The 12,800-nt window shown below is 39.0% G+C and overlaps 1 protein-coding gene across 1 annotated transcript in view; it reads right to left on the bottom strand.

Moving 5' to 3' along the window:
• fat3a (FAT atypical cadherin 3a) overlaps positions 1-12,800 on the bottom strand; it is a 570,475-nt gene that overhangs the window by 182,346 nt on the left and 375,329 nt on the right. Inside the window, exons 7-8 of the mRNA XM_059964604.1 lie at positions 9,293-9,607; positions 3,309-3,519 (exon numbers count right to left, since the gene is read on the bottom strand). Coding sequence (XP_059820587.1) covers positions 3,309-3,519; positions 9,293-9,607 — 526 coding nt within the window. The remainder of the gene's footprint in view (positions 1-3,308; positions 3,520-9,292; positions 9,608-12,800) is intronic.

Genomic DNA, 12,800 nt, shown 5'->3' with positions numbered 1-12,800 from the left:
TTTTATAATTCAACAGAAATGAATAAAAGGACCAAAATTCTGAAGTCTGACAAAGTCATTTTCATTTTGGAAAATTATTCAATTTCCTATCACATGATCTAGATCTTGCAGATGAAAGAGAATAGGAAATACGGGGAGAAAACTGATAAAAGTCACCATTTGTATCACTTTGAAAAAATCAGGCAGTATGATATTTAAAACCTATACAACCGAACAAAAATGCATCAGAAAATTTTTGAAACAGACAATATCATTGTGATTTGAGAGACTGTACGGGAGTAGCGGTACCTTCTCTGGAACAGTTCTGGCCACAAGCTGTCTGATAAACATAGAACATCTCCCGAGCTTGCTTCCCACCTTGAAGGGAGGCAGACAGGGCATAACGAGGGAGGAAAGGAGAAAAAAATGATAGGACAAAGGATTGAAGAAACAAAAAGGACAATGATGGGAAACATTAGTTAGAAAAAGAGTTTCAGAAAGTTTAGGATGTATTTACAGCATTTTAACTTGACATATACTATAACCTAAACATTCAACTGAGTCTACTACAAGACAAGAGATTATTTCCAACGAGGTTTCACATTTCTTGAAGCTAATTTGCACTGTATTTTAGCTAATTAATGATGATACTCTTTTTAAAACAAAATACTCTTTTTCAAAAAAAATCTCTTTTTTAAAAATAAAATCCTTTTCTTCTTTCCCTGAAAGCAGTGGTGTGACAGAACGTGATTGAGTGGCTACAGCAACTCTTCAAACTCGCAATCATTACGGAGAATGACAGTGAGTTTCCGTATTTATTTCTCTCCAGTATGAACTGTGAATCATTGAATAGCTCTCAGAGGCAAAAAGATTTCATTATGTGGCCCTGCGGTATATTAGACGGCAATTACCCTGCTTTTGGTCTTAGCTTATAACAAACTTAGGTCTGAAAAAAGAATAATTTCTGGACGACTAAATTTGCTTTAGCTTAACAACACACTACATTCTGCCCTTCCCCTTTAGATGATCAGAGGACATTGGGATATTTTGTGTATCTCATATGTAACATATGAGAAGAGTGAAGCAACATGTTTAAGTATTCAGATTAAGCAATCAAATTAGGTATTGGTAAACAAGTAAAATTAATCAAGCTCCCTCAGTTCAACTTTACTGATAGCAAAACTGCTGACATACAAGTCCACCACAGTGACCCTCCCCCCCTCATTTTATTTGAAATAAATTAGAGCATTCTATGTATTAGTAGGTCGGGGAGAGCTAAGAAGATGAGAGATGGGATATCATAATACAACTGTACAAAAGACTGGCGAGACCACACTATCTGCGGTTTTGTTTCATGCAATAGGAAGGGTGAGATTGCGTGGGAAAAAGTGCAGAGGTATAGATCAGGACGATGCCAGAATTTTCTCTGGAGTGAAGGAGGCGGAGGAGCAATCTCATAAGGATATTTAAAATTAAAGAGACACATAAACATGGTAGATTGTCAAAATCTTTTCCCCATGCTAGTGATGTTAAAGGGGACCTAAGGGTTAATTTGTTAGCTTGAATGTGCTACTAGAAGAGTCAGAAACAAGCACACGTTCAAGATGCACTTAGACAGGCATGAATTGGCGAGGCATAAAAGGATGGGGGGGGGGCTAAAAATGCAATAAAAAAAGTTAAAAAAAAAAAGGATAGGGGCATTAATGCGGGCAAAGGAGACAGATGGGCAAAATAGTAACGTGGTGGACTGAAGAACGACTGAAGGGCCCATTTCTCTGCTGTAAATTGAGAGAAAAGCAGATCTACTCTGGACCAGCGGCTGCTATAATAACAAGTTTATTTGGCCTACAAACATATCTAATGACAGGCCATCCTACATGGAGGGTTGTGGGATCATTCGGTTGTAATTATATGAACTTAACTTTATCAATAAAGAAAAAGGATAATGATGAAATAAGCCAACAGAATGAAAACATGCTTGCCTGTATTTAGTTTAGAAACCAATGCATATAAATTAATACTTAACACCTGAAAACCTCAGCAAAATGAAATATTTGCCACTATATTTCAAGTCAAAGAAAAGACTCTGTAAGCAATGAGTCAAGTCATCATTAAACAGCAAGGAGCATAATGTCTTTTCTTCTACTGTAAAAGCATTTTATGAAGCTGATTCAAACGATAATGTAGCAATCAAATAAGCAGACTCAAAATGATGCATCCAGCTGCTTTTTTAACTAAAGAAATCAATTATTTAATGCAGGAATAAATTGAGCAATTGAAATCAAAATGCAGATTCCATCTAGGTCATATAGTACCTTCAAATTCAAATGCGGTCTTACTTATTACCGTGACAAGAATCTTGCCATTAAGTAACTGACATGTGGATAATTTAGTTGAGTGGTTGAATGCCTGAAAACCAGTATATTTAAATAGTAATGAACCAATGTTCAGAAGTTTCACTTCATGGAACAAAAACATATTTGTACTGTGATACAATTTATTTCAATTCAGAGAATGGTAAGGAATCTTGGAACAGTTAAATGAACACCACTAGATACCTCATTAAATGCTTTCCTTCTATCAGTCAATAAATGCAGGGTGTTCAGTGAAAACAAGTATGACAAAGGACAAAACAGCACATGCAAAAAAAAAAGACAAATCAAGCAAGCCAAATTTACAGTGCAGAACAAACAATCCACTGGAAGGAAGAAATAAGCAGAGGATATTCTTTGCATGCAGAATACATATGATATGTATCACAGACTACTCAACACTAATGGCTTGAATGTGACAAGGAGTATTTATGCTTTCCAAACGCTTCAGGAGACTGAGCTGGTGTTTACTTGAATACCTGATGCAGCATTCTCGATGAATTGTCTAAAGTGTGCTTTCACAAAGGTTAGCTGCAAACAATTTTGTCTTTCCTTCTCAGGTAACATTCTGGATAATCTACAGTGTACAACAGTAACATGCCACAAGCTTTACAGTCACCAAGTGTGCGTTGTCAATGAAAAGCATGCAGATGGCATTAATCCTTCAAGACTGGTTGGCTGCATGATAAACCTTGATACCAAATTTAGTGGCTGATATTTAAGGGATACTTAAAGTCAAAGCTCTAATTTCATCTGGTACATTATATTCCAGTGACATGTATTTTCATCTTCAGTTCCACCAATCATCACAAATTTCAAAAACAAAACTTAAAAAGATTCATAGTGTTTCACAATTCTGTTCTTGAAGGATTAACAAACGTGAAATTGTAAATGGTATACTCATGGATCTCAGTACATCAATTGGAAGGTTTTCAGAATGCCCATAATGATACTTACCGACAATATCAAACCAAAGCAGAATATTACTTGGCTGAACAGTGACCACACCCACAATATCATTCACTCTGTCATTTTCCATCACTGTGAAATTGTAAACTGGTTCATCAAAACTGAGGGGAATGGAGGATGGTTCTGGTTTCTTTATCCACTCGATGTGTAAGCGTGCAGTGGAAGATTTCTGTGGTCTCCCATTGTCCACTGCTTTAATCTGAGTATCAAAGATTAATACAAGGTTAATGAAACCAGATAATTAAAGAATAAATGTTCTATGAGTAAATCAATCCGTTGATTTGAAAGACAATTAACATTTAAATTGATTAAACATCATTATAAACCACAGAAATGAAGATTCAAAAATTAGAGATTGAACTCTGATAAAAAAATCTGTTGAGTTTGATGTGAAGAAAGCCTCTGAATTGGTAAAGGGGTGTGGAGGGTAGGATATGTGTGTGTGTGTGTGCGTGCGCGTATCAATCAGTAATATCAGCAGCTTGTCCTCATCTATCTCTGAACTGCAGAGAGGATTATGTTCTGTGTACATTCAAAATGCAGCAAATAAAACACAGTGAATCATTCAACTCCTCTGGCAAAGATAATTGAAGATATTTAATGATAATTACAAAAATTTGTTTCAAAATTTAGTTGCAATATAAACCTACAATTTTCTGTCACTGATAGTCAGGTTTACTTTTGCCTGTTTAAAGCAGATACAGATTGTTAACGGATTTGATCAGCAGATTTTGATTGACAGGACAGGAATCATTTACAAAGGACCTAAACATGAGGAAAATTGTAGCCAGCTGATGGTGCCGTGGAATTCGACGCGAGTGGTCCTGGGTTCAAACCCAACCTGCTCTTCGCATGATTTCCATCTGTACTGGGTTGAGCGTTGAGCTAGCAATTCAGCCATGCGAAAAAAAGACAGATGCTAAAGAAACAGCAAGGTTGCCACCTGATGAACCACAAGGTGTGGAAAGAAGCAACAACAAGCATGAGAAATGGCAAGCCATGAATGATATGATGCCAAGATTAGTACATAATGCAGGCTTAACAGCAAACCAGAAGTTTACTAATGCCACAAAAAAAAATTATCTGATGAAATACTTCTCTGCATTTTATTCTTCAGTTTTTCCCCTGAATAAGCTGGAATGCATTTACTCTTTGCCAGTTGTTCGTAAGCTCATCATTCGCGGTCAGCATATCTACAACTTCCTTGTCCGAACGTTGCTGACGCATGTGACCTCTTGCTCTGTCATTGGATTCACTAATGCATCTTAGGGCTGTTCTGGATTGTGGTGAGCTTTTAACCTCTCAGCTTCATGACAGTTACGAGTGCCATTAATGTGAATAGTCCTTGTTGAACTTCCTGTAAAAGGAAGTCACGAGTCCTGTTGAAGGATCTTAGCCTGATCTGTCAACTGTTTATTCCCTTTCATAGAAGTTGCCTGAGTTGTTGAGTTCCTCTGGCATTTTAGGTATGTAAAAGAAAGTTTATATTTATGTTTTTTTAAATTCAATTTTAATGCAAACTAACTATCCTATTAATAGCAAATGTTTTTAAGTAAGTAAATGATTTTCAATTTTCAAAACATCTGCTTAATAGACTATTAGAGAGAGTGGAAAAGGCATTTATCCATGAGCCACCAGGAGATCATTGGGCATTGGGGGACAGGGTCTAGTGATCAGCTCGGTCACTACCCAGGACTGCAGAAGCACTGAGGTGTACTGGATGTTTGCGGCTGCCTTACCATGATAGAAACATAGAAAATAGGTGCAGAAGTAGGCCATTCGGCCCTTCGAGCCTGCACCACCATTCAGTATGATCATGGCTGATCATCCAACTCAGAACCCTGTACCTGCTTTCTCTCCATACCCCCGATCCCTTTAGCCACAAGGGCCATATCTAACTTTCTCTTAAATATAGCCAGTGAACCAGCCTCAACTGTTTCCTGTGGCAGAGAATTCCACAGATTCACCACTCTCTATGTGAAGAAGTTTTTCCTCATCTCGGTCCTAGAAGGCTTCCCCTTTATCCTTAAACTGTGACCCCTCGTTCTGGACTTCCCCAACATCGGAAACAATCTTCCTGCATCTAGCCTGTCCAATCCCTTTAGAACTTCATTCATTTCAATAAGATCCCCCCACAGTCTTCTAAATTCCAGTGAGTATAAGCCTAGTCGATCCAATCTTTCTTCATATGAAAGTCCTGCCATCCCAGGAATCAATCTGGTGAACCTTCTCTGTGCTCCCTCTATGGCAAGAATGTCTTTCCTCAGATTAGGGGATCAAAACTGCACACAATATTCTAGGTGCGGTCTCACCAAGGCCTTGTACAACTGTAATAGAACCTCCCTGCTCCTGTACTCAAATCCTTTTGCTATGAATGCCAACATACCATTTGCCTTTTTCACCACCTGCTGTACCTGCATGCCCACCTTCAATGACTGGAGTACAATGACACTCAGGTCTCATTGCATCTCCCCTTTTCCTAATCGGCCACCGTTCAGATAATAATCTGTTTTCCTGTTCTTGCAACCAAAGTGGATAACCTCACATTTATCCACATTAAATTGCATCTGCCATGAATTTGCTCACTCACCTAACCTATCCAAGTCATCCTGCATCCTCTTAGCATCCTCCTCACGGCTAACACCACCGCCCAGCTTCATGTCATCCGCAAACTTGGAGATGCTGCATTTAATTCCCTCATCTAAATCATTAATATATATTGTAAACAACTGGGGTCCCAGCACTGAGCCTTGCGGTACCCCACTAGTCACTGCCTGCCATTCTGAAAAGGTCCTGTTTACTCCCACTCTTTGCTTCCTGTCTGCCAACCAATTCTCTGTCCATATCAATACCATACCCCCAATACCGTGTGCTTTAAGTTTGCACACTAATCTCCTATGTGGGATCTTGTCAAAAGCCTTTTGAAAATCTAAATATACCACAGCCACTGGCTCTGCCCTATCCACTCTACTTGTTACATCTTCATTAATTATCACTAATGCATCCACTATTTCTTGGGCTACTTCCTTAAGCACTCTGGGATGCAGACCATCTGGCCCTGGGGATTTATCTGCCTTTAATCCCTTCAATTTACCTAACACCACTTCCCTACTAGCATGTATTTCCCTCAGTTCCTCCATCTCACTAGACCCTCAGTCCCTTACTATTTCCGGAAGATCATTTATGTCCTCCTCAGTGAAGTCAGAACCAAAGTAGTTATTCAGTTGGTCTGCCATGTCTTTATTCCCTATGATCAATTCACCTGTTTCTGACTGTAAAGGACCTACATTTATCTTGACCAATCTTTTTCTTTTCACGTATCTATAAAAGCTTTTACAGTCAATTTTTATGTTCCCTGCCAGCTTTCTCTCATAATCTTTTTTCCCTTTCCTAATTAAGCCCTTTGTCCTCCTCTGCTGGTCTCTGAATTTCTCTCAGTCCTCAGGTGTGCCCCTTTTTTTTTTGCTAATTTATATGTTTCATCTTTGGACTTGATACTATCCTTAATTTCCCTTGTCAGCCACGGTGCACTACCTTCCCTGGTTTATTCTTTTGACAAACTGGGATGAACAATTGTTGTAGTTCATCCATGCGATCTTTAAATGCTTGCCATTGCATATCCACCGTCAACCCTTTAAGTATCATTTGCCAGTCTATCTTAGCTAATTCACGTCTCATACCTTCAAAGTTACCCTTCTTTAAGTTCAGAACCTTTGTTTCTGAATTAACTATGTCACTCTCCATCTTAATGAAGAATTCCACCATATTATGGTCACTCTATCCCAAGGGGCCTCACACGACTAGATTGCTAACTAACCCTTCCTCATTGCTCAATACCCAGTCTAGAATGGCCTGCTCTCTAGTTGGTTCCTCGACATGTTGGTTCAGAAAACATTCCCGCATACATTCTAAGAAATCCTCTTCCTCAGCACCCTTACCAATTTGGTTCACCCAATCTATATGTAGATTGAAGTCACCCATTATAACTACTGTTCCTTTATTGCACGCATTGCTAATTTCCTGTTTAGTGACATCCCCAACCTCACTACTACTGTTAGATGGCCTGTACACAACTCCCACCAGCGTTTTCTGCCCCTTAGTGTTATGTAGCTCTACCTATATTGATTCCACATCCTCCAGGCTAATGTCCTTCCTTTCTATTGCGTTAATCTCCTCTCTAACCAGCATTGCTACCCCACCTCCTTTTCTTTCCTGTCTATCCCTCCTGAATATTGAATATCCCTGGATGTTGAGCTCCCATCCTTGGTCACCCTGGAGCCATGTTTCTGTGATCCCAACTATATCATATTCATTAATAACTATCTCCACATTCGATTCATCCACCTTGTTACGAATGCTCCTCACATAGACACACAAAGCCTTCAGGTGTGTTTTTACAACACTCTTGGTCCTTATACAATTATGTTGAAAAGTGGCTCTTTTTGCTTTTTGCCCTGGATTTGCCTGCCTGCCACTTTTACTTTTCACCTTACTACTTTTTGCTTCTACCCTCATTTTACACCCCTCTGTCTCCCTGCATTTATTCCCATCTCCCTGCCACATTAGTTTAAAGCCTCCTGAACAGCAGTAGCAAACGCTCCCCCAGGACATTGGTTCCAGTCCAGCCCAGGTGCAGACTGTTCTGTTTATATCAGTCCCACCTCCCCCAGAACTGGTTCCAATGCCCCAGAAATTTGAATCCCTTCCCCTTGCACCATTTTTCAAGCCACGTATTCATCTGAAATATCCTCCTATTTCTACTCTGACTAGCACGTGGCACTGGTAGTAATCCAGAGATTATTACTTTTGTGGTCCTACTTTTTAGTTTATCTCCTAACTCCCTAAATTCACCTTGTAGGACCTCATCCCATTTTTTACCTATATTGTTGATAGTTCAGTGTGACATGGAGGCTGGCAGTACTGGTGCTGGCCATCTCCAAGATGCTTGTTAAAATATTGTGGATGGCATGCTGAGGACGTGAGTGGCAATGCAACGTACAAGGTGGATCACAGGTTTGATAGTGAGATGCCAAACCTCTTGAATGTTTAATTAAGCCTCAGGAATGGAGTCCTCAACCAACTGAAAATGTGTCTTTTTCAAATCCACATCATTAATAGCCATCACAAAGAGTACAAAAGAACACCAGACAGAAAATAAGTTCAGTGAAATAGTAGCTCACACTGATTTAGAGTCCACAATGGTGTCACAAATTAACTTGAATTAGATACTAAACTATGGACGTATTCAGTTTAAACACACCTTAATTGATTTTGATGTCCCAGAAGTGCATATGGGAACATACTGTACATCCCCGATACCAGTAACTGCTTTGTATATTTGTGGAAGTTTTTAGTCATGTGTATAACAAGGTCTCAAGAACACATTCCAAGTAAGTTTCCTTATTCAGTGGCAAGTCCTGTCAGTTTGCACCAGCCTCTTCTGACCTCTCTCATTAACAAGGTGTTAGTGCCTACAGAACTGAAGCTCACTGGATTTTTTTTTTTTTGTTTTGCACACCTTTCTCTCCAAACTCTAGAGACTATTGAGCAGGAAATCCAAGGATATCAGTATTTTCTGAGATACTCAAACCACCCTGTCTGGCACCAACAATTATTTCACAGTCAAAGTTACTTAGATGATATTTCTTCCCCATTCTGATATTTGGTCTGAATAACAACCGAACCTCTTGTCTATGCTTGCATGCTTTTATGCATTGCATTACTGCCTCATGATCGGCTGATTAGATATTTGTATTAATGAGCAGGTGTATAGTTGTACCTAATAAAATAGCTACTGTGCATTTCAGACTGTCATTAGGCTATATTATTAGAAAATTTGATTCTGCATTGATACCCCATTACACTGCTGTATGTGAGAATATTTAATGAGGGCACCAAACAAGCAAAAAAAGAGCATTATTACATTAAGAGCATTTGACCTTTACTAAATAAAACTGAAAATAAAATCTTACTGTTAAGATGTCATAATTTCCAGCTGAAAACTGTTTCCTAGAGGAAACCATGCCAGTTTTGGGATCAATAAAAAACTTTCCATCGTCATTTCCATCCACTAGGCTGTAGGAAATTTCCGCATTGGGTCCTTTATCCTTATCGAATGCAAAAGTTCTATAAATTGGCTCACTGCGTTTCTTGCGGTCCCGTTCTGGAAGTTTGATTTGATAGACTTTCTGAGGAAATAGGGGCTTATTATCATTCTCATCCAACACGTGTACCACGACCCACACAGTTGAATGTTTTGGAGAAGAGCTTCCATCTGTCACTGTCACCTGCAGGCCATTAGCAAAATAATATCAAGTCAGGAAGCTGTTCCTACTAACTCCAATTATTGGAGATATCAACCAGAATGTGTTATAAGCTACCCTTCAACTTTTACCCAAAATATCATCTCCCATATTTTCCATTTTGCCTTGAAGGCTAATTATTTTCCTCATTTTAAAGATAAATTATATCGTCAGCAAGATTTAAGCACTTCAACACACAAGCTGAAATCATGATGCAAATGTTCCAATTGTTTAAGATACAATTACGTAATTAAATGCAGACACTTTAACAAGTAGAAGGGGAATGTAACATTTAGGATATTTGACTCATGTTTTTTATGGTAAAAATAAGTATAAGGTATGTCTAAAGCGGAGAATATCCAAATAATTCCATTGTATGCAGCTTCAAACTGAAACAATTAGTATCAATTGTTACTATTAAGATCTGTTCAACTCAAGGAATTTTTCTCCATTTCCAAAATAACAGCTCCTTAATTTAAATGTACATTGTCATTTGTAGAGAACACTGCCAAGGAGAGGTGGAGAGTTGTTTGGAGGAAGAGGGATGAAGCAAGACAGAAAAGAGGGGCAAAGAGGAACAGGAAATAGTCAGAGGGAAAGAGTGAGAGGGAGAGGGAAAACAAGAGAAGAAGGGAAAGGGAGAGGGACACATGCACAAGTGTGAGATGAATCACTAAGTAGGAAAGATCAGCTCAATTTGCTTACAACATTGATAGTAAAAGATTACAGACATGCATAAACTTTGAGAATAAAGCCTGGTCTCACAAACTTGGAAAATATACTGTGCATTCCATGCACAGAGCTTGTCCAGATCAATACACCAATTACAGAAACTTACTGATCCACCAGATAGCATATATCTCAGAACTTCCAATGTTATTATGCAACACATTTGAGTTAGTTGAATCAATGAATTTGATTATATCTGCTACTCCATATGGTTACTTGTCATGCACAAAATAACTCAAGTAATTTTGACCTCCCCTGGTTGCCGAGTATTTTGAGAAGAATGAAATATTAACAAAAACAGGCACAGTGAAAGGCATTGGCTCAATTGCCAGAGGTTCCGCATGGAATTGCTGACATTTCACACTGTCAGTGTTGGAATTCATATTGTCACATTCCACAGATGGATGCCTGTGGAACTCACAGAATCTTGTAGCTTGACTCTGTAGCTTTCCAAGTGCCAATGAAGTCCTGTGTCAATGTGATGTATTAGCCTATCAGAAACTGGAAGGATGGAACCAAGTGGATTAATCACAGTTGGGTTTGAACTTGCTTCCACAACCATGCCTTTGCATTTTCACCTTGGAATTGCTGAACTGTCATCACGATCAGGAGATTTTTTTTTAATTGCCCATGATGAGAAATGTTGATGGTCATTGTAATCTTTCTAATTATGCCCAATTCAGCAGGAACTCATGCTTGGAACCAAATATATTCCTGGTCTATAGCTGCACTCACGAAGAACACTAAGCCACTGGGAGTATGTGTTAACAGCCACAGATCCCTGTGTTTTAAATTCAGCTCTAAAGATTCACTCTGGCTGAACTAACGGTGGACAGAACCTGCTCAATGGAGTGGGAATAGTCATGACTGAGCACTCTGTACTCCATTCCTGCAGATCAGGGATGGAACCTACTCAAAGCATGCAGTTCGGGCTTCTGTCTTCGTCTCGAGGTTTTCAGAACAACGGCTTTCCACTGAGATTCGCAGTGTGAAAACTACTTCTAGGGACTACTAATGAAGCATTCTAATCGGCAGCTTTTAATGAGACCACTGGTGGTTTCTCCCAATATTCGGTGATGATACTGCATTGATTTTTGTAGTTCAAGGAGCAGGAAGGTTCCTTAAACTTCAAAAATCCACAGCAGACTGCCAATCTTTCTGAGACTTTCCATAATGGTCTGATTGCTCATTTCTGCAGTATTCCATCACAAGGGAACCAATGGATCAACAAATGTAACTTCATGCACTTTGCTTCATGGTGTAGACCAGGGGTCCCCAACATTTTTTGCACCGCGGACCGATTTAATATTGACAATATTCTTGCAGACCTGCCAACTGGGGGGTGGGGGGGGGGTGTTCAAGTAGGGTTCTCACTCCCAAATAAGGGACAAAAGTAGCAGTCAAATACAGGACACTTGTGTTTATCCCCGAGAAAGACTACCATGACCATGAAGCCTTGCACGGGCTCCTGTGTGCGCATGTGTGACATGTGCATACATGAAGTGCACATGCATGTATGTGCCGATTTTTTTCTCTACAAATCAGTTTTGGCTTAATCTTCCCGATTCTGTTAAGTGAAATTACACTGTACAGACATTATGTCTATTTTATATAGGCTGTGTATTTATCATATCATTCCTGCTTTTACTATATGTTACTGTTATTTAGGTTTTATATCTTACTTGGTATGATTTGGTAGGTTATTTCAAGTTCACAAGTGGGCGTGACAGGGAATGAGGAAAGGTGCAGCTGACTCATATCGTTTCATATTGACAAATCATATTGTTTTCTCACAGCCCGGTATCAGTCCGCGGCCCAGTGGTTGAGGACCACTGGCGTAGACCACTCAATTTAAAATACAAAGGGTGCACCTCTATCAAACTGGAAGGAATTCACTCTAATATGCTGTTTCTCTTTCCATGTAATACGTTTTGCCAACTCCAAAACAGACTGTTAGACCTACCTACTAGCCCAGTGTATTTCCTTTAATATCATAGAAGGCCATAAATAGATAAATCTACAGCAGATGACTTTAAGAATTGAATTTTAAAGATGATCAACACATTTGTGTTTCATTTGTTTCATAGTTAGAATGGTTATTAACTTCATTCTTCTTTGTGTTATATTACTTCCACTAAACACATCACCATTGATGTCACAGAATCACTAAAATTACTGTAAGGCTCTATCAGTCTGGTTTATAAGAAGAGATGCCATTAACGGTGAACAAAATTAGACTGAAGTTAACTCTCAAATGCTCTTTGGTTAAAACAATGTGTTGATTTTCTATTGTTAGTGCAATATGGATATTAATTTCCACCTACAGCGAACCTATGGCACTATCATGTTACAAGGAACAATTTAGGTGAAGGAACATAAGAACATAAGAAATGGGAGCAGGAGTAGGCCATCTGGCCCATTGAGCCTGCTCCGCCATCAATAAGATCAC

This window comes from Hypanus sabinus, chromosome 3, assembly GCF_030144855.1.
Source record: "Hypanus sabinus isolate sHypSab1 chromosome 3, sHypSab1.hap1, whole genome shotgun sequence".
Lineage (NCBI taxonomy): Eukaryota > Metazoa > Chordata > Chondrichthyes > Myliobatiformes > Dasyatidae > Hypanus > Hypanus sabinus.
The sequence above is the reverse complement of the archived record's forward strand: the minus strand, read 5'-3'. Positions and strand labels throughout refer to the sequence as shown.